This window comes from Cheilinus undulatus, linkage group 7 (assembly GCF_018320785.1).
Source record: "Cheilinus undulatus linkage group 7, ASM1832078v1, whole genome shotgun sequence".
Lineage (NCBI taxonomy): Eukaryota > Metazoa > Chordata > Actinopteri > Labriformes > Labridae > Cheilinus > Cheilinus undulatus.
Genome location: NC_054871.1, coordinates 16085302 through 16112450, shown reverse-complemented (window position 1 = coordinate 16112450; position 27149 = coordinate 16085302). Strand labels below are relative to the sequence as shown.

At 38.8% G+C, this 27149-nt stretch overlaps 1 protein-coding gene across 1 annotated transcript in view; it reads left to right on the top strand.

Annotated features, from left to right (window-relative positions):
• Nucleotides 1-9418: 9418 nt before the first annotated feature.
• anos1b (anosmin 1b) overlaps nucleotides 9419-27149 on the top strand; it is a 71170-nt gene continuing 53439 nt past the window's right edge. The window contains exons 1-2 of the mRNA XM_041790542.1: nucleotides 9419-9730; nucleotides 26880-26927. Coding sequence (XP_041646476.1) covers nucleotides 9551-9730; nucleotides 26880-26927 — 228 coding nt within the window. The 5' untranslated portion in view covers nucleotides 9419-9550. The remainder of the gene's footprint in view (nucleotides 9731-26879; nucleotides 26928-27149) is intronic.

Genomic DNA, 27149 nt, shown 5'->3' with positions numbered 1-27149 from the left:
CCTAAACATAGACATAATATACGTATATTATGTTTATGAGCCTATATCCCAGTGACGAGTGCTGCTGTTGTCCCAAAGAAGAAACACCTGGCATCTAAATATGAGCCCCCTAGAGAGAGGAGCAAAGTAGAGTCTGTCCCTGTGGAGGAGGAGACAGCTCAAGGTCAGTGAGTAGTATCAGTATGTGAGGGTTTTGCTGACCTCCTACACACAGACAAAAAAACTCAAAGAGCTGTCTTCTTTTCCCAGATCTGCTCATTTTCCAAAGGAATGCACTCTTATCGTCAAGGTTACATTTGAAAGAAGTACAAAAGTTAGTTCAGTAACTTTCCACTCACAGAACATGATGTTCACTCAGCATTGTACTGGAAACTTCAAACTGGAATATCAAGCCTTTTTTTTCCATCTTGCTGTCTCCAGTCAAAGAGATGGAGAGGGGGTCAGGCTACAGGCCGTTCATCTGAGATTCCATCTCTGTCAGAATGGAAATACACACTAAAAATTCTGAAATAAAATTGAATTACACTTTTGTTTAAAGATAGGGTGAGGGTTGAGGCAGCGGTTAGGATACCAAAAGTTAAAAGTCAAAAACCTGGTAAAACATTTATTAAAGCTGGGTAAACAATCTGCTTACATTATAAAAGCTTCCATAAAAAACATTCTAAGGCGGCAAGCGCAGCCTATGTAGCTCTGTTAGCTACATGTGCTATGAAGATAATGTAGCTATTCACCTAATGTAGTGACGTAGCTAAAGTTCAGCTCACAAAGCAGCTACATTCTCTATGTAGCAATGCTAGCTTTTACTACGTTTGCTAAAGCTCTCGTCGCTGAGGCTAACTCAGCTGCATTGGCTTATGTAGCAGGCCCAATGTTTATTATGTGGCCTAACTAATGTTAGCTTAAAACAACGCTAACGAAGCTAGGGTGAACAACTACTTCTAAAATGGGTCTGTACATAATTAACCCCCAGATTAGACCTCTGATCTTTTTCACTGTTTTTGTACAGAATTGATTGCATTTACTCAAATTACTGTAATTGAGTGGGTTTTTGGGTAGCCTACTTTTACCTTTTTTTTAGTACATTTTGAAATTTACTTCTTCTGCTCTACTACGTTTTAACCTGAGTTAACTCGAGTACAATATTCCTGCACATTTTACACCTCTGATTACTACACAGTAGCACATAGCACACACCAAAACAGCGGTTGCACACAGCGAAAACTGGAGCATTGATTTTCAGGGTCAAACATTTCTGGGTTGATTTTAACTGTTGGGGTCATGTTTCTGGTGAATTGCTGCTGTTTCTGATGTGAGACACATTTGCACCATGACTGAAGTATTCCACTGAGTTAGAGTTTCCATCTGTGTTAAATTGGCTCTATATGCATTTAATTAACACTGTCAATTTTGCTGCATATTTTACTTTATTTGAGAGGTGTGACTTTACTTAGTAGCTATTCAGTATTTGAAGTGAACTTTAAATTTGATACTTTTTTCAGATTTATTGACCAGTACTTCTACTTTTACTTGTGTAAATTCTAACCAGAGTTATTGTACTCTTACTTGACTACAATAGTGGTGTACTTTCTTTCTCTGAACCTAACTACAAGACCTTCCTATGAATAAAGTTTAGTTGAAAAAACACATACCGGCAAATTATGGCACTTCTGTTTGGTGTCTCAGAAAAAACGGTCTGTGAGAGCGGCTGTCAGAGATATGCAGCCTGCAGCCAGACTGTCTGGAGGAGATGAGGAGTAGTACTACCTGATCAACACGGGGGCCACCATACATTTCTCTATAACATTAAGTGACCTGATAGGAATTGGTACTGAGACAGGTTTTAGTTGACTAAATAAATAACGGTTCTTCCTTGAAGTATTAAAACATGATGGTTAAGTATGCATTAAGTCACATTAGAGCACAGAAAAATATTACACATTTATCCTGGTTTTATAGAAACATGGTTGATGTGAACTCATTGGCATGGGTTGGAGGTACACACCTGTTGTACTCAGGTAAAACCACAGTTGCTTTGGTTAAGGTTTACTTTTGTTGAAGTGCTCAGTAAATCTACTCAAGTAAAACCAAGAAAGTAGATAATTCAAAGTACTGAGTTCAGAGTAGCTACTTCTGGCTACTCAAGGAGCTTATACAGGGAAATATGAGCTGTCCTTAACGTGCAGTAAGAACATAAGAATATGATTCTCCATCCAGGCTGTTTATTCTAAGGTGTGACTGTGTACAATGTGACTCTTTCTAATCTTTTTTAATGTTCCCTATGTGAAATCAAAACCATGCTACTGGCCTGTTTTATTAACAGAAGGTTTGGACCTCCTAGTTTTTTCTTTCAGTTTTAGATTTTAAATGTAGTGCACAAGTATAATGCTTCCTCCAAACAGACTGAAGTGAAAGTAAAATTACACTTGTGTAACACAGTGAAGAATGCAGCTACTGCTTAATATGAAAGCATTAGGCTGATACGAAAAGCCCAAGCATTGGTATCTGGACTGAAAGTTTGAGACCGGTGCATCCTGATGTAAATACTGCCTTCTACACAACCAATATTAAATCTGCAACTGCAGCTCCGTGCCACACAGTGACACTGTAGCTCCTTTCAGGGATCCCCCATCCTCCCTTTGAGAAACAAGTCTGTTGAAATATTGAAAGTGAAAGAAATCAGACAACTGACAGATGAGCTGTGAGTAGTAGCAGCTGCTGGGAATAATCTCTGACCACATCAGTGATCTCATAGAGGAACAATAACAACACATACCAACGGTGACAGAAACAGGATTCAGTGAATGAAACAGATCTGTGACATGTTAAACTCTCAGAGATTATCAGTGAAATGGAAGCAGCGTGTCTAATTTAGAGCTCAGATTGGTTTTTATTTTGTGCCTTGTGAAGTTGTAACAAAATATAATTATGTGGTATGTTGTGATGAAGGTCTGTTCATCAGAGGGGCCTTATGTCTGCCCTTTACTACTAGCATGAATCAAAGCACTAAATCTCTTTGAGCATGAATGAAAACAAATCCTGTACGCAGATGGAAATCTGTTCTAATGTCATTCTTAGTTATAACACTATCACTCCAGAATAAATCGGATTCACAAAACAGACAAAACAAGCAGGTTTAAGGGAAAACTTAGAACAAGGCCCTGAAGTAAATGTCATAAACAAGAAGGACTAACAAAGAAGGCACTAAAACTTGGTGCTGCAGCTTTTAAGGCTGAACTTTTCAGCAAAAAGTAGTGCTGCTGTAATCGTTAAGCAATTAGATTTCAGGGTTAGGGTTGACAGCAGGTGTAATGATTTTAGGGTTGTCAATTGTGGTTCTCAACTGGTGGGTTGACACCAAAAAGGGGGTCACAGAACTGTTTCCAGTGGGTCGGTAACATGTGCCGTAAAAACATATGACAGCAGAGAGGAAGCCAAAAAAGTGCTTATCAGATTATTTTCTAATTTATTGTAAATTAACCTGAAATCTTTAAGGAATTTCCCTGTACATTTTTCAGGAAACTTGAAATTATTTCCCCTAAACGGTTAAACATTTTTTTGGAATTTTCATGGGGTATTTTTAGCAGAAATCTATGTTAATATTCTTTGGGACTTTTCCTGTAAATCTAAAGAGATTTCATAAGGATCTGTGGGTCAGCAGGAAGAGTCAGTTTTCCTGAAGGTTGTGGGTTCGATCCCCAGCTCCTGCAATCACATGTTCGATGTGTCCTTGGGCAAGACACATAACCCCAATTTGCTCCCACTGCTGCGTCGGTCGTGTGTGAACTGGTATGGATGAGTTTGAATGGGATTAGCTAATATGTGCCAATACTATGAATATTGATGGTCAATTCTCTATAGCAACCTTAGCCATCAGTGTGTGAATGTGGAGTGAATGGAGTAAAAGGGGTAGGTGGGACCTGCAATGTAAAAGCGCTTTGAGTAGTCAGATAAGAAAAGCACTTTACAAGCTCAAGTCCATTTAACAAGGATCTAGAAACTTTTTTCAATTTCTCAATAGTAGGACTTTTCTGGAATTTTCACCGGAAACATTAAGGAATCTTTGGGAATCCTACTGACAACATCTTGGAAATGCATCTGGAATGATTCCCAGAAACTTTAAGGAATCTTCTGTGAGACTTTTCCTGGAACTCTGGGATATTTTCTGAGGTCCAGACAGCACTATGTTTGATTTAAATGAATGTGATTGAAAAAATTAAAATTCTAAATTTGGGTCATGATTGCTCTTTAAGGAGGTGGTGGTGTGTCCTGATATGCTCAAACGCAGGACAACAGACTCTGTCATCCACATTTCTCAGTGTTATCTTCAGGTTTTGGAGCAGATAGTCCATCAGCTGATATGAAAGCCATTGATTAATCAGTGAAAAGTGTAAATTATCATGTCTTAGCACTTGCAACACTTCTCAGAGAATAAGGACAGCTTTTTTAAATGTTTGTTTAATCAACATCCTGGTGGATATTGCAATAAAAAATTGTCATCCTCTTTCTTTCTTTCTTTCTTTCTTTCTTTCTTTTTTCTTTCTTTTTTCTTTCTTTCTTTCTTTCTTTCTTTTTTCTTTCTTTTTTCTTTTCTTTCTTTCTTTTTTCTTTCTTTCTTTCTTTCTTTCTTTCTTTCTTTCTTTCTTTCTTTTCTGTGTCCTTACCCCCTATTCTTCTTCTTCTTTTCTCCTTTCATGCCGCGCAGAGACATTTGGCTTTAATCATCGAGCACATTTGGACAGACGGTAAATGCTTCTGTTGCAGATGTGTGTGCATGTGCCCATAAAACTGTGTGATGTTGAGGAATGTTTAGCAAAGAGTCTTCACTAATAGTTTGTTCAGAAACTGGAGCAGGTGTTTTATGAACATATGAAAATATTCTTTCAGGCATTCAGATACTACTGTGTGTGCATGACGGAGAGAGGGAGAGCAGATGTGTGAGTGAAGAGCTGATTTTATGCTCTCTGATCTAAGCACTGCCACACCTCCTTTTGGGTCAGGTGTGTACATCTTTGAACACAACGACTGATACTGCAGATTGGCTTCACAGTACATCACTTGTTCATATTTAGTCTCTAAATTTAGGTAAGTATATTTGCAGATCATGTTGTTGAATGGAAAAAAAGAGGTGTTCATTGTCATTTCATCACACAAAAACTTAAAATCTGTTAATCCAGCCAATCACAGCGACAAGACAAAACCAGGTAGACATGAGCAGCTCAGGTAGTAACCTGAGCTCATCAGTATGGTGCTGCTGTAGTTTGTGAACAGTGTAGCTTGTTGGTGGATAAATCTCATGCTGAGGCCGATGTGGAGAAGTGCAAAAACATCGTCTCCACCAAGAAAAGCTTTCAGTGTGGTTTTTGCTCCAGATATGAATAAAACTATTGCTAAGGCCGCTTCTGGGCTAATAGCTTTAGCAGTGGCTGTCAGTGCTACCTACAGTCTGTAACCAGACCCCGCTATGTCTGTGGATGGGGCAGTACATTTTTTTACTGGAGGTAAACCGGACCATTTCTTTGAGCATTTGTCAATGTTTCAGCATCATTATGGCAAAGAAAATATACTTAGAAGCTTTCTTTCTGGGATATATATCTTGGATTAAAGGTCTTCAAAAGTCAGTTTGAGTTAAAATATCATTCTTTTACTGCATTGCTGAAAACTGTTCGTGCAGGGGCCATGACAAATGATAATCAGAGCTTTAAATACTTAATAAGTCAAATGTCAATAGGTCTGTTTTAGAAAATATTTTGGATATTTAATTATTTTATGTAGACACTGTTTAAGCTAAAAAGCTAAAAAAAAATCCCTCCAAAAAAATCAAGTCTTGGGTGATGGTAAACTAGACACCTGTTGGGTTTTTTGTCAGAATGCGCCTCTGGCTTATGTATCCTTATCAATGTTTGTCTACATTTTATGGGCACAACTAAAGAAAATGCTGCGTTTAAGTTTGTGACCCTAGATACCTTCATTTTGAGGGTTAACAACTGTTCCCATATATAGTCCCACAGACTTTACACAATCCTTCCTATATGAAGACAGATTAAAAATTTTGTTTCCTCTACATCCCTTCCAGCTCTCACTAAATATTTATACGTCTCCATTTCCCCTAAATCAAAACTTAGGTGATTCTTCCTGCCAGCAGAGATGACTCCTCTGCTGTGATACAGTTTCATATAAACAGATTGAGCTCTCAGCCATGTGTCCTGAACATCTTGCTCTGGCTCTGGATCTAATAAGCCCCACTCAGCTCTGCAGTTTGAGTAGAAAAGTGGTGACTAACGCTCTGACTGGCTCTGTGACAGACATCTACCTCAACGCATTCTTCAGGTCTCTTTTCCCATTAATAAGTGCTCTTTTATTGGTCTGCTTTAATAAATACCCTCGGAGAGTATTCCCGGATTATAGAAGATGGTTGTTTTATAAAATGGTTATAGGTAAGTGTTAATAGGCCAAAAACAATTGCCTGCCATGCAAATTGTAAGGCTATAAATGCCTTTTCTTTCTTCACTGCCCTGTTTATCCTGATGGCTTATCTATTTATAGCAGCAGCTTGATTTTCAACAATAGGTTCATTGTTTTAAATGCAAAGTTAATATTTTTATCAGTTTGTTTGTGTCAGTGATGGGAAGGACATAAGTGAAGATGGTCATTGTAATAGCCACATGGATGATGCTGAAAAACAAGACGTTAAAGGTGATTGATATAGATCATTGAATAAAGTATCTATGAGATAAAAGTGCAAACAAGGTCTGCAAAAAGATTTTAGAAGTTGTGATGATGCTTAACAATGTAAAGCAGGTGAAAAAGAGGAGCCTAGGCATGATATATGCAGTATGAGGACTATAATGCTTTATTGCACTATATGTAAAAAATAACCGTATGATGATTTTAGAAATAATTTGATTGGAAGTTAGAGTTTAATAGCTGTGGTGATAATAACGACCATATTGCTGCTTATGAAAAGGGTGATTTTCTTCTAGTGTAGTGATGTAATTATTATTATGCTGGTTTGCAAAATGACAATGCTGAAAATGATGATGATATGAATAAAACTTAATACACAGATGACATTTTCAACTTTTTTTATTCTTTTATGATAAGAATGTCTTTGAAATCCAGTCTGTTTTTCAGCAAAGCAACAAAATGACTAATCATTTCTTTAGTTGGTTTAGAAATGTTTTGAATAACACCATGTTTTCAGTATTTTTGCGCTTATATTTGGGTATCTGGAAATCGTATCTGCAGATCTATTAAATGTGAATCAAGGGAACCCAGTCTTTTTTTGTCAGAAAACATGAAACTTGATGTATGTTTCAGACTGGGTGCATGTTTTCTGTGTGACAGCCTTGGCATGTGCTTGCATGTGTTCTGCATGTTGGTTGCCTCTCCCTGTTGTCACAGCCCAGTCTTTCATCGTAAATTTTAGCTCAATTAATCCCTACCATTGAATGATTAATAGCAAAGCCAAACTGAGTCAGGAAAAAATCTGAAAATGTAAGTTTCTCGACAGAAATGCAATTTTACTTTGAAAATCAGAGGTGTAACTGTTCATCTTACCTGTGACATATTCAACCAACACAGACATACAGGGCATATATTCTGGGCATTTAGGGCACCAAGGATTCATCAAGGGGCCCAAAGTGCTACAACCCAGGACTGTCAACATAGATGTGTGTCACTTAGCATCTCTTTTGTCCTGGCCTTTTACCCCCTGATAACAGCCCCAAGACAGGAGCTCTTAGCAACCCTCCTGCTTTCCCAGACAGTACCCTTGGCCATTTGTTTTTAACTGGTGGGTCGGAACCCAAAAGCAGGCAACAGGGGCAGTTTCAGTGGGTTGTGAACTGATCCCTGCGGGAAAAAACTGGCAAAATATCCGGAAGTCTCAGGCTGATGTGTCCCTATACTTTATTTTATAGTTAAATCAGGTTATTTTCTTGAGATCTCAACGTGGTATCCTGTTATCTTGGATGGAAATATCTTCCAAAAAATATGTTTTCCTATGATAATGTATTAATTTTTTGAGACTTAAAAGAAAAACACGCCAAAATTTACATGATAAAAGCAAATCAGACTTGAAATTAAATGCTTGCATGCACACCCTCCTTAAGTTTTGCTTTTCTCTTTGTGATAAATTCCATTCAGGGAAGTGGTGGTTGGTCCTGTGGCTGGACCAGTTGAGAACCACTGCCCTATAACTCCCCCCTTAAAGGTGTGGACTCAGTTATTTTTTTCAAAAGATTATTTTCCCATTCCTCTGGTAATATGCAAGGATATCCAGTCCTCCTTCCCACCCAATGGTACTCTCAGGTGGCTTACTCGCCACATCTACATTTTACTTCAGCTTCAAGTTTTGGCCAAAACATGCCTAAAAGTTCTACCCTGTACTGAATATGCTAAAACAAGATCAATACAACTGTATTTACAGCATTCACAGGACTATCTGAAAGCCCTGTGTTGTAAACATGCCCACCGAAATGAAAATCCAGCGGTGGCGCAGCCATTACATGGCCACTAGCCAGTCTGAGATGGGTGGTACGGTCTGTTAACATCACAGTGACTCATTATCATAGCTGCACCTGATCTGGTGTCTTCACACAACGCCATGGACTCTCACAGCTACACCTGAAGAAAGAGACGAGATAAAAAGCAGCTCGTATGCATTTAAAGAGACGCACACTATCAGGGAGTATTGTGAGGAAGGCTGCAGTATAGAGCAAGTTTGTACAGGGTCAGAAACCTCCACTGCTTCTTTCTCCTCATTATATTTTGGCCAAAGCTTGGCACAGATGTTACACCACAGATAAAAAGGGGGTATAATTTGCCCTCCTTAATTTAAGGGACTCTAGTCATATAATTAGAACCACTACATCACAGATTTCAGTGAAAATAGCCTTTTACTTAACTACCTGCCATTATAATAAGGATAACTTTGGTGGTTATTGTTATGTTGAGAAGATGATTTTGGCATGCAGCATAATGATTAAGTGCAAAGTTAGTGCAAGTAATGGTTTGAGTGGGTGAGAGCCTAAGTAGTGGATGTAGAGGAAAATTATTGGAGTTGGTAACATTTATATGATGATGACTTTTAAGGCTAGATAAACTGTAAAAATGGGAATGATGATCTGTAGAATATATATTTATTCAATTTTGGACCAAAGTGGTTCATCTGAGTAAAATAACCCTAGATTATGTTTTTCATCGTAGCCAAACCTGCACATGCAAGGGCGCTTGTATTAAAAGTAAAGGAAGCTGATAATAGTGGACTTTTCTTGAATACAAAGTGGAGAAAAGAGGCGATGACAGTGGTTAGGGATAATATTGATGAAGACCTCATGAACTCCTCGTGGCAGCACTTGCACCGGTGGTGGGAGTGTCCGCGTGAAGCGTAGAGCTGCCTCACTCCGTGCGCGCGCAGACAGGAGCGCCGCTTGAATGTTTTCATTCTGAACTTAAAGGGTCGCGAGAGCAGGACGTCCGCGAGGCGAACACGAGGAGGAACAACCTTTCATTTTCTTGAATACTAATTTCGTTATTTCTCCCCGGTGTGATGTCAGTGTGTCGGACCGGCTTGTTGCTCCTGTTTGTGGTGATTTTTGCGGCCGCTCGCGCCCGCAGGAGTTCACCGGAGCAGGAGGATGTCCAGGAGAAAATGAACAGCGCGAGATGCACGTCCAGGTGCCTGACTCTTCACATGACCCAGCTAACCGCCGCCTTCAGACACCTACAGGTACCTACAGCCTCTCTGCCACTTAGTAGGACTGTATACTGTCACTAAGCTAAATTATCAACCACAGTTAGCGGTAGACGTGACAAGCAGTGTGCACAAATTATTTTTAAGTCATAAAATAAGAAGGCTGGATGCCACGAGAGAGTGTGTTTATGCTAGGTGCGTCGTTTTAGCCCTAAAATTTGACCGATATTTTATGACCCACGTGACCCTTATTGGTAATATGGCTACTTTACAATTAAAGGGGAATTCAAAGCCCTCTTTAGCTTTGAGAAATCATGTAAAGGTGCAGCCCAGAGGGGTTATAAACACTGTGTTTGTTGTTTGCTCTTTACTAACTCCCCACTGAGTTTTGACCCATTGTCGTTCAGTGAGATAAATGGCTGGAAATTTGGTCTGTGGCACCAAATAGACAGTTTGTCTTCATCAGCATCACTTAGCTTAAAAGATATTTATTATGTAGCTTGCTTTAGGTTAATAATTTTATATCCTCCATAATGTTTTACAGTAATTGAATTGAGAATGGCATTATAAGTGAGACCAGTATTTTTGAAAAAGGCCAAATCTCAACCATACTTACTGTATCTTTAGTTCAAGTCTACTTGTAGTAATAATCACCATCTGGGAACAAATGAATTACACAAATACATGGTAAAATTTACATTTTTGTAGCATACTTTTCAGCCATATCAGCCTGATTCACAGTTGTTGAATCAATTATTGAAGCAATCTGCAGAAGCAAATCCAAAACTTTTGGTACCTATTTGTCATTTTTCCACCAAAGGATTGCAAATCTGTACATATGAAACAAAGGAACTGTAGGAAAATACCATAAATACAGAGGAAATATTGTTTTCCAAAAGGTGTACATTTTGGTACTTTATGATATTGCAGGTTTCAAAATAATCTGCTCATCACTGTTCTTGATCAACGATGGTATCAAGCACTGCCAGAGCAAACACATGTAGAAAGTATCCTTAGTTGTTGTATAGTTGTTGTATTCATGCATGACTGCACAAATTCCCAGGACACATGTATCTTGCCTAAGAGCAGAAATTGTAATTGCTACACTGACATGATTTACAAGTTGATTACACATTTAACTTAAAGTGCATAATTGAATTTTATTCAGTCACTGAAATGACTAAAGTATTGTTTTCTGGCTGATTTCTAGTGAGAAAGCCTCACCATGAACCTAGACACCTCTAACCACCATTCACAAACGCGTCCATTACTTAAGTTATAGTTTGATCTGGAGGCTATTTTAAGAAACAATGCAATGTTAAACAGCAATCCTAGACCTGAAGTATCATCTTCAGCTGACCACTTACTGGCTCATGAATTGATAAATCAAACAGAAATATCTCTAATAAACCCATTTATTAGAAAGTTTGGGATAAATCAAATGTTTTATAATCTTCTGATGTGTCTTTCTCTAAAAGCAGAGGGCCAAAGGTACCTTAAAAACATTGTTTCTAGTTGACTCATCTCTGTGAAAGCGCTGGCCCGTGCTCTGTGGCCTTTGTAGTGAGGAATGTGAGATTAACGGGGACATTAGGACGTTACCAAGTTCGAAAAGCCACTTATCGTTAACGGCTTCAACATGTGCATGCTGTGTAGTGGGTGGGAAAGTCATTAACCGCAGAGTTTAGCCCCAGTGGCTCTGAAGTGTGTAGAAGACAGAGCGTGTGTATCTGCATGTGTGTTTGTGTGAGAGCGTGGATGTTTGTGTACGGTCACGTATAAAAGTGAGAGTTTGGTCTGGTCCTCGTCCATCTAGAAAAGACCTCCGCCACCTGTGCTTTGGGTAATGAGGGTGGCCTCTGGATGACTCTCTGCATCGCTGTGTGTTTCTGTGTCGGGGTTTCTGGGATAGAGGTGTGAGAAAGGGAACATTTGGTTTAAACTTTTATGAAGTGGAGGGCAGTAGTCAGATGTAGAGCATCAAACAGCAGTGAAGGAAACAAAACTTACTGACTGAGAGGTAGTAAAAGGGGTCAGAGGTTATTTTTCTTCATGGGGCAAATCATCAGAAGTGAACAAATTGTTGTATTTCTATGCAGTTTAACTTTTTATTGTCTAGTTAGTTGTTAAACACACCTTAAAAGTACCTGAAATGATGGTACTAATTTGCCTGTTGAGAAGAAGACAAAGAATTTATACACATCCTTACTTGTGCTGCAGTAGACTTTTGATAAGATTAATAATGCTGTCTGTAAAGCAGAGTAAGGGAGACAGAAGTGGACTTGTGAAACTTCTAGGTTAAGACTTAATTTGTATGTAATTACAGCCAAAAATGAAAGATCTTTTAAATTGATGCAACTGAAAAGTCTCAGCTGAGCATAATAAGCAGCCTAATAAGAAGCAAAGCAATATGACACCTTATTTCCCCCAAGGGAAATAGGTATTGGATTCTAAGTGCCACTTGGCTGCTTCCATGAGTGTTGTGTACTGATAAACAGGGATGTCAGCATTAATACATTAATGTGCTTAAGGTCCACAATTATTGAATTCAGTTTTTAAATTTGCAATTAATCAAATGCTTTATTGCACACTAGTACACTTTGGTTAAGCTGCAGTGATGAAAAATAAGTCCACCACTGCTCCTCAAAACTCTCCCGGACAGATCAGTGGATAAATCAAAAGTCATCTTTTTATTATTCCCATATTTCCTTTCAATCCATAACATGCTCCATTTCCATAGTTTTTAATAGTCTTTGATCTACCTGAAGTCCCTTATTTTCTTTCAAAATAAAAGCAGGTATGTATCCAAACAGGATTTTGTCTATTTTTTTTTAAGTATAAATAAATAAAGTTCTTTTAAATTTAGATTGCAAACCAATAAAGTCCTGCAAATGTTCACAGAAGGCTGCTTTCTCAGTTATACTGAAGTATATCATAGTATGCATAATAATAATAATAAAATGCAAACCAACTTCAGTGTGTGTCTAATGCTGCACAATCTCATCACAGTCATGCACAAGCACACTGTCAGGCTGCACAATTGCACTGTAAAAAAATCCGACATTTTCTGCCAACTTAACACTTTTAGCTATGCGCATGTTATGTCAAGTAAATGGCATCATTAAGTATTAAGTTTGGTCACTCAGTACAAAATTCTGTGACACCTGATACCTGACTATTTTGCATTTTTGTATTGTTTTTGCAGTGTACAGGCTGCGAAGGCTGCAACTATTTTTAGATTCAATATTACTTGAAAGTTTTAAAAAGGCACAGAAAGGCCTTTAAATTTACAGTAGTACCACGAAAAAGCTTTAAATTTTGATAAAAACTAAGTTATTTTGAAAGCAGTACTGTAAAAACTTCTGGTTTTGTATTTTTATGCCAATATTTTAATGTTTTGAGTTGAGAAATACATACTTTAAACTGGCGTTTTCTGCATTTTTTATTTTATAACCAAGCAAGTAGACTCATGATACCATTTATGTATTGTATTGCAATCCCAATTGCAAATTGCAGTTTTGTCCAGTATAATCACAATCTCATGTTATTACCATACCGTGCTGCACTACGGGCATCACCAGCTGCTCATCAGATATTCTGAGAAGTGCTGACATTGTCGAGAGTTTTGTAAACTTCGAAACGTTAACATCATTTAAAAAACAGCTCAAGCATCTTTCTGCATTACTGTTTCAAATCAAATACAGTGATACTGATAAATCTATGAAAGGTTCACGCCAGGCCTCATAATTGTGAATATATCGATGTACCTATGACACAAGACTTCACAAGTCTTTGTGTTGTCAAAAACTCTGACAAATTTTTCCATTATCCAGCATTTCATAGACAAATCTGATTTAGCTGATTTTCATATGCAGGGTTTCTGCAGATCCTTGAAAAGACTTTAAAAGTCTAAATTTGGACTTTTGAAATGTAAGGCCTTAAAAAATCTAATTTTTACCAGTGAGAGGTTTATCATTTTAGGGAGCACTTTGAATAACACGTCTTTACCTAATCTTAATTTCCTGGCTAAATTTATTTGATTTAATCATTACTTTTTTTATTGTTTTAGATCAGCTTAGCAATCCAACTGAATTGAGATATTAAATCAAACACAAAAATCACATTTGAGTATTTATGACCAAGAAAAGTGATTGTCCTGTACCATTAGACGTTTCACTAACAGTGTATTAAACTTGCCCTGGTCTGGTGTATCGAAAAATCTTATATGCGTTTCTTTTTAATTGTCAAAAATTAGCCTATAATATTTTCTCAGTTCAGGTCCTAAAAAGGTCTTAAAAAGCCTCAAATTAGATTTAAAGGGTGTTTAGGAAGTGGAATCCTGCGTTTAATTCTATTACTGCGGTCTTAATTGAGTGTAAAAATAACAGTGATATCATAGTTTATTTACAGGAAGGGGAAAAAGGGAAAGGACAGTGTTTATATGTGATGCAGAAAACCATTTTAGGACATTACATGAAATTGAAACTTCATTATACCAAACTCACAGTGCCTCTAAACTTTGAACAGCCGCGTCCTGGAGAACAGCATCAGTCCCTAATATAGAACTTAAATCACAGCTAAGATTATCAGGAGGCACAGAGTCCAAGAATTCATTCATTCATTTAAAAACAGAAAAACCCTTCTGATAACAGCTCCTGTAACTATATCATCAGTGACGGCAAATCGGTTTTTACTCATCCTGCTCCGTCACCACACTCAGACACAAACACTCACACAGCTTCCTCTGACTTCATGCGGGTGAGCGCTGTGTTTTTTGGATCTTTCTGTCTCAGTGTGTGTGTGTGGTTAGTGTGAAGCCACTAGAATGTGAGTCACCAGTTTTCTATTTACACCTCTCTTTCTGCAGCCTCTCTGGGTTTTCCACTACTTTCCCTTGTATGGAGTAATAGTGTAATTATAGCCCTTTGTGTGCTTGTTTGTGTGCACATGAGCATATATATACTGGCATGTTGTCATATTCCCAAATTCCATCTTGATGTAAACTCCTAAAATAAGGAAAAGACGTCCTCCTCGCCTGCAAAGCTGGATCCGTCTGCACATACGTAGTTAATCAGATTAGACTGCGCGTCTTGAACACTCACAGGTCTGTGGTGATGATGAGTGGATGGCTCGAGCCGGGTCTTAGAGCCAGAGCGAGGCTGAATGAGCTGCCTGTGCATTCATGTTTATGGGTGTCCCAGCTGCTCTGCGGTAGGTAACTCTAATCAGCGCAGAGGTCGGTCAGCCAACCAGTCACGCTCTGAAAAAGACCAGAGACAACGGCCTGGTCGGGTTGCGCAGAGATAGACGGCAAGATAAAGACAGGTAGACGGACATGATCAGCCTGATAGACAAGAGGGGAAGATGGAGAGACAGGTTGAAACACAAACAGACAGGTGTTACAAACCGCTCAGAGTGAGGGAAGACAGGTTAGCAGAGAGACAGGCAGAGGGGTGGGTACCACAGGAGACAAAGGCTTTTTGATTCTCCTCAGAGATAAAGCTTCTCCCTCTCTCTGTGGCTTTGTGGCTGTGCTGTCATTTGATCGGCAGAACCAGGGAAAAATGGTGATAAAACTGCAGCAGTGAAGGAGTGACTCTCACCTGAAACCAGGACGAGAAATTCCAAGACAGTAAATCACAGCTGGATGGTACAAGCATTGAGCGGCTAGGCTTTGTTCTTTCAGCTACAGGAGAGATGGATAAAGAGAGAATCTTAACACTTCAGGACCAAGAGGACATTTTACATCTGATACTGTAGCAGCTGAATCCATTCAGCATCTAACTTCTAACTAAAGATGAAGCTATCGCCATCAGCCAGGTATTTAATGCTAGAAAAACATGGGAAACAATGGAGTACAGAAAGCCTGCCTCTAACAAAGGTAATAAAACTAACCTGCTGGCACATCTGAAGGTGTGTTCAGACCAAAATCGTGTGACAAGAGTATCTATAAGACGATTTGAAAGCCACAAATTTGGGTGATAAAGTGCCATCATATCTCATCATCATAGATCAGTGGTTCTCAGCTGGTCTGGCATCATGAACCACCACCACCTCCTTAAGAGAAATCACAATCCAAATTTTTAAATTTTCCAACTACTCAAATGTATTTAAATGAAAAACAATCTAGATTGGACCCCAAATGTAACAAAAAAATTGAACAAAAAGACAACACATGTTAAAAAAGCACATTATTACTAAATGGCATGCATGCACAAACATCATATTACTCCATTTTCCTGAGACACTGGGTTGAAATTTGTAAATTCTTGAGGTATTCCCTCTTATCTTTGGAAAACCAACTTTGTTTTTGAGGAAAAGGAGCTACATAAGCAGAAATCTTGAGAAAAATACTGAAATTGACTCATCATTAGAGGAAAAACTAAAATGAGATGTATGAAGTTACTCTATATGAACTTTAAGCTTCTGTTCTTAGGTGTTTTGACGGTTTTTTCTCTTGGCACACATTCATCACCCACTGGTTAGAGCATCATGACCCATCTTTAGGTCCTGGCCTACCAGTTAAGAACCACTGATTTAGATATACCTGATGTCCTTAGGTTGCATCACACATGGCCGATTCAACCTCTGTTGTTTTAAGGTTTTTGGCATACTTCTAACCTGTTTTTTTTTTTACAGTTAAATAACAACAAAAAAGAAGCTGAAAAGAAAAACAGACAGTTACTGTCTGATAAAGCTGCAGATTTTTGCCTTGTCTGTATGTTTCTGTTCGGCTGTTCGGCGGGACAAAGGGCAGAGCTTTCTATGGCCCAGCCAAATGAAGGACCTTGGAGGTCAGCCATAGTAAAGTTAAGCTGGGATAACCATATTTTATATTCAACCTGAATAAAAGCCACTCACCACAGCAACAAACAATGAATTTTCTGCTGTATAGCCTTTTTCAAAATGTAAACTCCTTGTCTTACCTTTTATTAGTAATGTTATCAAGATGGATAGGAATACTGAACTTAACCATTAGGACTGTAAGTTCAGACTTCATAGCTAAGCTATGATGTGCACAAATGTCAGTATGCCAGAAAATAGAGTGAAGAAACTGAGAAAACTTTGAGAGAAAATCATACTTGCAAACACTAGTTATAATGTTAAAAAGTGGGGAAAAAAATGTTTAAAAGTGGCAAAAATGAGTAGAACAGGCAAAAACTGGCAAAAAAAGGTTAAAAGTGGAAAAAGTTGCAGAAATATTCAGATAAAGTAGCAAATGGGTTAAAATGGCAGAAATGAGTTACAAAATTGCAACAAGGGTGGAAAATTGGGAAAATAAGTCTTAAATTAGCAAAAAAAAAAAATTTAATATTGCCCATTCTCTGGGCAGATATGGATGTAAGAGATCTGACATTAATTGTTGATAACCTCCTCTGTATTGATTTTCTGTTAAGGTACCATAACCTTCCAATGTTTTAGCTTAACAGCTCATCATACCAGGCACAGGTCAACCTGAGGTAGCAGGAAGCTACAGTGAAGTTAATCCAGACACAGTCAGAAGGCTGTGGAATTAACTGAGCTGTTTGCGTTCCAAGGAAAGTTGTAAGACACTGATTTTGTTTCAGCTTCACATTCAGACGAGGTTAATAAAACTAATGCAGAAGATGATCCTGAGGTGTGAATTTTTGTCTGAACACACCTTAAGATTACAAATGAACGTGCTTAACCTCATGTGATTGATTGCCACTAAAAACATGAAGATAAAAATGACATCTTGAGGGTCCCATTTCAGGCTGCTATAAATTTAGCCCTTAGAATCAACTTATCCACCAAAATGTACTTTTAGTAAATATTTGTTGTTCATTTAGTATCTTTTCTGCACCAGTTGGCTCTCAGCCATGTTGTTTCGAAAGTGAACTGAAACCACAGTCCAGTGCCAGCATCACAATCGGATGAGGCACGGTTCAACTGGGTGACGACCTCTGCTGTGATGCTTGTTTACGCGACGCTCGGACCAAAAACACGGATGTTGACCCACATGCACAAAATCCTGCACACATAAACTAATTAAGGGCTTCTGTCTGGAAACTTCAGACCTCACCACGGGCTTTTTGGGAAGAACTTTATATACCGTTGAGTGGATGTTAGTCATGATACACTCACTGCACACTGATGCTGTGTTTGCTTCTGGTCATCTGGGTGTGATTAGCAGAGTTAATGCATCGTGTTAAATAGACTTTATACTGCAACTCACCGCAAACACTGACCACAACACACATGATATGTACACATGCTCTCTCTCTCAGTTTTTATCGCTGCATCTGGCCAAAGTGTGATTTATATCTCTCTCAAACACTGAAGGGTGTCTGCAGCTGTGCGCGTGTGTGTTTATCATGCACGCTCCTGTATGTGTTTGTTTCCTGCCTCTTCTGTTGTTGCATAAAGTAATATCAAATTCTTTCTCTTTAACAATGATGACTACAGACCGAGCTTTCACCATGTGGAAGTCCTTTAGTGCAAGTGTTTCTCTCACAGCGAGGGTCAGCCCTGCTCCTGACGTGTCTCTTGTGCCTCAGTCTTAGAGAAATTTCACCTTTCGATCCCGGGGTTGAAAAAAATTTAATACCATGTGCTTTTAGTGTTGCTATGTAATCCTGCCATATGGAAATCCATCATCAAAATGAATTCTTTGCACTTTTATGCTCTAAGTCATATTTCATAAGCACGGTTGAAGTGAAATCCTCTGGATAGCTGTCATGCAAGGTACCTTGTGAGTAATTGCATGAGGATTTTATTCATCCATGAATCATAAAATGCTCAAAAGACCAAAGAGTTTTGTTCTAATTTTATATCTTTTTTTGAATACATAAACCTAACATACAGCTTCATCCATTTCCAGAAGTTAAGTGCAACAATAAAAGGTTTTTACATTAGTAATGTTTCTCCACTAAGTATGAAAACACACTATTAAAAGTTGGCTTCCTATTATTAAAATAACCCTCTGGCCAGATGAACAGCAGTCACAAAAATTTATTGCGTCCTGTTTCATTACTAGTATCCACTTCTCCCTGCCAGTGTCCTCCCTGCTCCTATTAACCGATATTTATTTCCATCTTTCACCTCCTTTTGTCCGCCTCCCTGTGCTCTTTTCAACTTCCTCCTTCACTCCCATTTCCTCTCAGTCACCCTCATCCAACTTCTTTCCTCCTTCTTCCAATCCTCCTGTCCTTTTCAGCATACAGCTGTTTTTGCTGCAGATGGACACATCGAAATCCTTCAGAACCCCACTTTGACCACCATTTGATAGCCACATGACACACAGGCCTGTCTACACTGCCTTGATCGTCCCTGACAGCAAAAATGTTGACAAGCCTGATTGTGTTCACACACTGAATGAATTCATGGATGTGCATGTTGAAGAGGGAGCCAAAGAAGAGTGACCGAGAACAGTTTTGGTGAGGAGGACAGAACAAAAGAAAGTGTGAAAAAGATTAAGAGAGGAGGCGAAGATGTGAGGCCAGCAGGGGGGAGCAGCTTTGTATCTCCTCAAAGAAAATCTGGAGATGCTTAACAGGCCTTTACACTGTCTTCAGCTCTTCAGTTTATTATCACTGTGGTTTTTAAGTCTTTCTTAGCTCTTTTTCAGAAGACAGAATGACAGAAGGACTAAAGGGCTTTAGTCAATTAAAAGCAGCAGGTTGAGGAAGAAGGAAAGTTAAGTTTTTCGGCTTTTTTCTGTGAAAATACTTCTCCTCAGAAGACAGACAAAATCAGAATCAGGTTTATTGGCCAGGTATGCACATACTTAGAACTGCACTTTTTTACTCTGCAGACACCAGAACAGATACAGCGCCTATAAAAAGTTACACCCACTTGGACACTTTTATTGATTTTATACATCAACCATGCTCAGTATCATTTGGCTTTTTGACCCAAAAAATTACAAAAAAAAAAAACTCTCTAACATCAAAGTAGAAACATATTTCTACAAAGTAATGTCAATTAAAATAAAAATAACTAATGCAAAATAATTAATTGTAAAAATATAAACCCTCTTAAAGAGTCTGACCTTATTCAGCAGAGGTCCAGCCAATTGGTACTAGTCTCACCTGAGAGCAGTGAATGTGTTTCAAGTGATTGTAGTACAAGACACCTGTGTCTGGAAGGTCCAGTCACTGTCATCAGTATTCCTGGCTACCATTTCATCATGCAGACAAAAAAACACTCCAAGCAACTCAGAGAAAAAGTTATTGAAAATATAAGTCAGGAGATGGAGACAAAAAACATTCCAAGGCTCTGAACATCCCAAGTTCAGTTAAATCCATCACCAAGAAATAGAGGGCATATGGCGCATGTATAAAGTTGCATAGATCAGGGATGGGAGAGACTCTGCATATGGCAGCTGTTGCCTGGGTTCTTCACCAGTCAAAGCTTTAGGGGAGAGTGGCAAAGAGAAAGCCACTGTTGAAGAAAACTTGGATTAAATCTCAACTAGAGTTTTCCAAAAGGCACGTGGGAGATTCCATGGTCAAGTGGAGGAAACTTCTTTGGTCTGATGAGACTGAAATGGGGCCTTTTGGCCATCAGACAAGACGGACACCAAACACTGCACATCACCACTAACACACCATCCCCACTGTGAAGCACGGTGGTGGCAGCATCATGCTGTGGGGATGCTTCTCAGCAGCCAGCTCTGGAAGGCTTGTAAAAGTAGAGAGTAAAATGAATGGGGCAAAATATATAAAAATCCTGGTAAATGTTCTTATTCAATCTGCAAGAGAACTAAGGCTTGGGGAAAGATTTCTTTTCCAGCAAGACAATGACCCGAAGCATTCAGCAAAAGCTACATAGAAACGGTTTAAAGATAACAAGGTGAATTCTTGAGTAGCCAGGTCAAAGCCCAGGCCTCAATCCAGTTGAGAATTTGTGGCTGGACTTGAAAAGGGCTGTTCACACCCAATCCCGATGCAACCTGACAGAGCTTGAGCAGTTTTGTAAAGAAGAATAGAGTAAAATTTCAGTTTCCAGATGTGCAAGCCTGATCGAGACCTTTCCACACAGACTCGGTGCTGTGATTGCAGCCAAAGGTGCACTTACTAAATACTGACTTAAAGGGGATGAATATTCATGCAATCACCTTTTTTAGTTTTACATTTTAGACTGCATTCAAAATGTTCAGGTCTCACAGTGGGGCCTCCTTGAGTGATCAGCACCCTAGGCAACCTTCTAAACTTGATGGTTCATTTGTACTTAGTTTCATAGATTATTTTGTGGGCCTTTTATTGGCTTTTTCCCTGTAGGACAGCTGAATAAAGATGGGAAATATGGGGAAAGAGAGCAGGTTAAGACAAGCACCAAACACGCACAGAGACCTTGATCGTGTGACCAGTGCATTGAGGACTGTAGCTTCAGTATATGCCGGCTGATATATCGGCTGTAAATATTGGCATCTATTGGTAATGATAGCTCAGCTCAGAGCTGACTCCGCCCACTTCAGGATTTCAAAAAATGCACAGAAAGTGAGAAGTTTGATACCGAGAGGAGGGAGGGGGAAAATGACTTTTTTATTTCTTTTTTTTTTTTTTTTTTTTTTTAAAGGATGGGGTTTTCTACGTAGAAACCTACCGATGGTAGGATTCTATGTCACATAAGCACCGCCTACTCAGAAAAGATTTTTCAAAGCAGATGTCCATTTGAGCTGATTAAAAGTCATAAAATGCAGATTTTTATCAGTTTGGTGTGAATGTCAGAAATAACACCAGCATTGATGTGTTTTATCTTAATTCAGCCAGATACCTCAGTGTACAGCTGAAAGAAAATGTGTCTTTAACTTTCAGAGCTAATATCTGCAGATACCAATATCATGCATACTTAAATATCGTTCATCCCTAGTATAAGAAAAAATTCTAAATCCCAATGATCGCATTTGCCTTTTGAATTTTAAGCCCACTTCACCTGCCAAAAACTCCTCACTGAAGATTTAACTGCTACTGCCCTAAATGTAAATGTCTATAAAAGAAGAGTGGTAATTGAGAAACCTTAAGGAAATATTGATGAGACTGACCAAAAGGAACAATATTGCCAAAATAAGAAATATGTTTTACTGGATATCTTGGAGTCTGGGGATTTGTGATAAGTTTGTGGAGTTTGAGAAAACATTAGGGCTTCGTTGTAGATTTGATTAGGATTAATTTGGATATGATTAGCATTCAAAACCATTTTGTGTCATATTTGTCAGCTGCAGTGGAGTAAGGAGTTTGGGAAATGACCTCATTTACTGTAATAGGTCAAGCTATATTTGATTATTTAAATAATCATAGTTGTGTTAAGCAAACTTAACGTCATGTTGAATTTCTGGTCATCTTACTGAACCCTTTTTTTTTTATTAATATCTAATCTTTATTCCCTCATCAGTAAATACATTTAAAACTTCTCCTTTAAAAGTTTTTAGTATTTTCCCTTTCTGCTTTTCAGCTATTTTAGGGAAGTATCTTCATGTAACCTGCTGTAATTGTTAGCAACAAAGACTGACAAGACTGCAGCCCATTATGAGACTATTGTATGAATATACCTTACCCTTAAAGATCATTTTTATAATGGATCTGCAGGAGTCCAGGCACCTCTGGATGGCGACTAAAACATATGCTGTAGTGTTGTCTCCTATGATTTATGAGCGGATCCCACCCACATGCATTTCTCATTGTTTTTCACAGCCTTGTCGATCAGGTGACAGTAATGAAGCCAAAAAAGCAAAAACACCAAGACTGAGTAAAGAAAAATCCTAGCAATGATCATTGTTGTGATAAACATATTAAAAATCATCAGATTTGCACATTTCAAGAGGGTTGGGATGCATTAACTGCTGCAGAAAGGCCGTAAAGATGCACACAGAGTGACTCTGTGAATAATATTGATTATACATGCACAGTAGTTTGTTCACAAGTAGGCTTCAACAATCATACAGTTGTAGTTTTTTATTTTTTTTTAGTGTTTTCTTTCCTTGAAAATCAAATTGTGGCCCTGACAAGAAACCCATCATCACCAGATACATATTTTATGTTTTTTTTAAAGTCTGCAAAAGTTCATGTCCTCCTTTTGTAGTTCATATTAGCTTATATGAATAGAAACCATACACTTTTTCTTAAACTAACCAAGCAGCATCTGACGTCAATGCCCCACAATGCGAGAAGCTTTCAATGTGGCTCTTTGCTCTTGTTTCAATATAGAAATGTGGTTCAAAACTGTCGCTATGGCTGCACCGGCAGCAGCTTCCAGTACAACTAAAGTCCGTCCATAGCTACTGCCTTGTTCTCCTCAAATGACACCGGTTAGTTAGGTCAGTTCTCAGACCTGGCTCAATCTTTCAGATTGGAGCTTTGCAAGATGGATTTGCCTGCAGACAGACTTGGAATCTGGCCAGTCCATCTGCTTTGCAAGGTCAACCATATTGTCTCAGTTTACTCAGTTTCTCAGTTGATAAGCGCTCTTTAGGTCACTCTCCTCATTTGACAGAGATTAGTGTTAAGTAGGCTGATTTTATTATGTTACTACAGTCTCGTACTTATATGGCTTTAAAATACACCTCAATCAAAATAATTGACTAAAATGCTCAGTAGCCTAATGCCAACACCTGCACCTCAGTCAGTCTCTGTGAGGGTTGTCATGGTGGTCATGTGTCTGTAAATAGTCAATAACCAAACCATAACTGGTTCCCCTTGTTCTCCTCTTGCTTATTATTGCAACCATGATAAAGTTTGGTAATGTTTCAGCTGCTGCCATAGAGGTTTAGGTATTAAATGGATTGTTAACGTATCATTGAAGCCATAATAGTGGAAGTAGAGTGGACTTCAGCTTTCTTTCTGGTCCAAGACCTGTATTTGTAGCAGCTCTTTCATCTGTTTTGTAGAGGATGTAAGCTATTGTAAATGTGGTACATGCTTGAAGACAAGAAGAGAAAGAGCTAATGTGAATAGGAAGGTGTTTGGGTCTCTGCAGTGATGCCATGGCACCTGTTTCTCTGTCTCTTCCTTTTGTTTTCCATCCATACTTCCCCACAGACTTATGAACATATTCATCAGGGATCCAACCATTACTTTAATGCTCGGCTGACTTCTTCTGCTTTCCTCTCTCATTTATCTCTTGAGGGGGCCTTTTAAGAGATGAGTGCTAACCAGCACGGATCCTATATCCGACATGCTATAATACATAGTAACTGAATAGATAACATTTCTGTTAAAGCTTTAGTTGTAGCTTTTATTTATAAATTTCATCTTGTTTCAACTTCATGCTCTTCATGTCCCCACTTTAAAAAGCAGCTGGACAACTGGGGCAGAGTCAGCAGCTGCAGCAGAGGACATGCAGGGGGAGAGTATGAGAGGAATGAGGAGAACACATTTTGTGAAGAACTTGGAGCTCCAACCATTTTCACACATATTTTCAATGGCTTGTCCCTGTGGGAAACAGCCGTGACTAAAGGTTGCTAGTTTTAGAAATCTCCAAAAGTTAGAAGTGGCAAGTGTCACCGTCTTTAAGTCTAAAAGAAGCTCTTAACGCTACTATCCTGCTCTATTTTAAGGATGTGTCACAGCCTCAATCTTAGTCTCATAGTCTTAATCCTTGGCTGCTCTAGCTGCTACATTCAGCATCTTTAAAGGAGAATAAATCCTCATCTTAATTCATCAAAGTCTAATTTAGCTGCTTTTGCTGCTTTTTCTCCCAAGTAGTCAGTATGCATCTGTTTTAAATGTGAAGAGTGAATGAGTCAATTCAGCATCGTCTGTACCGTGAAAGCCCTTAACCCCTAATCTCTAACCTTTAACTTCTGCACTGTTACCCCAGCTCTAACCCTTTAACCCTCATCACACCGGCAGCACAAAGGCTACTTAAAGCCCTGAAGAGTGTGTGAGAGTGTGTGAATGTGCAGAGAAAGGTGAGCTTGGTTCAGGCTAAATACAGCACAGTCAGGAAAGGGCTTAGGAGTCGTTAAGAGGGCTTATCCCACACACTCTCACACTAGAGGCTCCACCTGACTGCAGACAGATACACAAATGCACACCCTGCACTTTTATAATGGCTGTTTTGATGTTGGATGATGGCATCATGATGGCAGATGATGATAAAGCATGCAAAGAAAGAGCAGTAGTTCCTGTATCAGCTGACTGAAAGCAAAATGGGACACATTTGCCCTGTATTTGTTTATGTGCAGGGAGAAATGCTTTTATTTAGAGAATTTTTTTGTCATTTTGAGCGAAATGCTCTTACTGAGGGAGAGTTTACTTTGGTCAGGGAGAATTGAGCAGGTGTATCGTCTCACCCAGATGTGCTAGATATGTTTCTGTTGTGCCGTTGATCAGAACTTTCATGTTTTTTAAAAAAGGCCAGTCGTCAGAAATTTGTCAAAATGCCAGACTTTCTTTGATTTGTCTTGTTAGTTGATTTCATCTTAGTTATGGGACCATCCAAGATCCAAAGCAAGTTTTTTGATCTGCAACCAAGAGTAGAGTTTTTTCACAAGTGCCAGTCATCAGCCAAACATCCTCCTAGTCACTTAATTACAGCTTCTCTCCTACAGCATTTTTTCCTATTGTTGACTTAATAAAATATTTTTGCTAGCAAGTTGCAACTCATTTTCCTTTGCATTTTAGATACATAGATACATTTTAACAATGTATCATATTTACATAAAGTAATTGTGGATTTAAGATGTATCTTTGAACATAAGCACTGAACCAACTTGAGCCTTGCATGAAACTCTTTTCTTAATCGTGTTCCCTCTTTATTTCTGACCATTACCACTTGCTCCTGCAGCATGTGCCGTCCACTCCCGCCTGCACCCACACAACTGATAATCCATGTTAAATATTCAGAATAACAGTGCATTTATGTAAAGGCAATATTGATATGATCACTTAAGCAACACCCTGATCAAGTTTTCATGCGTAATGGTGCGACATATGGATAAAAGCAGCTTGGAGTCTCAGGCTGACTTTAGTCCTGGTTATTGCTTAGTTAAGCCAAAATTATGTCAATTTTGGATTTTTTCTCCTGGTTTTTTTGCGTTGTTCCAGTGCACATAAAAGAAATAAACATGTGTATACCAAAAACATTGGTAACTGTAACAATTTCTGGGAGAAATAGTGTATTTTCTGGAAAAATTCCAGGGGTGCCAATACTTTCGTCCTTGACTGTATGTGAGGTGATAGTCAGCAATGAGGGCAACGTTACAGCTGTGCCTTTTGACTTATTTACAAAGCTTTAATGCACACACTTTTTTTTGTGGAGCTTTAACAAAGCATCGCCGTGTGATGCTGGCTACACAGAGATGGACCCATTTTCAAACATGTTTGCTGCACCGGTGACTACAGCTGACAAATCGGCAATTAAGCCATGATTTTTCAGTGAATGATTTTAACAATGTGTGATACATCTCCTGTATTATCTTGTTTAATATGAGCACTGACAAGTCCTCTAAAGGGAGCTACTTTAAACAGGGATTGTGGAGCAAGTGTATCATCTCATCCAAATAGGTTTCCTTGTAGGCATTCAATAAAGTCCAGTTGTTTTCTGGCTCTGTCACTCTTATAAGCTTGTTGTTGTGACGTCGTTCCCCGCTGACTACGCTGTCTTTGGAAAGCCTTGGTAAAGTGCCTGCTCTGAAGAGATTCTGCTTCCAATGCAGCCCTCTTGGCACCAGCTATCTTAATTATAATAGGTTTACTTGTTTTTAGTAATTATGTCAAAACAGCACAAAAACGTGCGATGAGACAAAAACATTTGGTAAAACTTTGTTTTTTATGGATTTTATGTTAAAATCACCTTCAGACTTACATAAGCTTTAGTTCAGTTGGTTTGGTTAATCTGCATTTCAGTCCCTGTGGTTATGGAGTGGGGGTCATGACTCACTTACTGCAGTTACTGCTCACACAAAAACCCACTCTTCAACATAAATCCCACCAGGTGACGTGGTCTGTGTCTGGTTCAGCGGCCACAAACACAGGTTTTTTTGTCATTTTGCACTTTGAGGATAATTAAATAAATAAGACAAAGGTTAAGTTGTCTGTACTTGTGTTTGCTCTGGTTGTGCACTTTTTTAGGTGACCTTTTATTAACAATATTTTGCTTTCCACAGTACTCCCACATCAGTGGCTCAAAAACAGACAACACGTCAAACATGGGATAAGTCTATGAAACTTTAGTTTAATCATGTGCTTGCTTTAATCCTCATCCTCTCTTTCTCTTCTAGAGTGACCAAGTTCTGGTTTGGTGTGAGAACCACAGACGCTGCTCACAGGTAAACAAGCTTGTTCTGCATCGTACAGTTTCCTGACAGCTTAGTCAGCCATGAATCAGTGTGATTAACCCAAAACTGACCACATCCTTAAGGTACTCTTAACATAAACCCCAAAACCAAGTCTTGGGCGCGGTGAAGAGCAGGGGTTAAACTTCTGGTAACAGTAACTTGCTGTCTGTGGGTGGTAAGCATGTGAAAGTTAATGTCCTTTTTTGCTTTGAA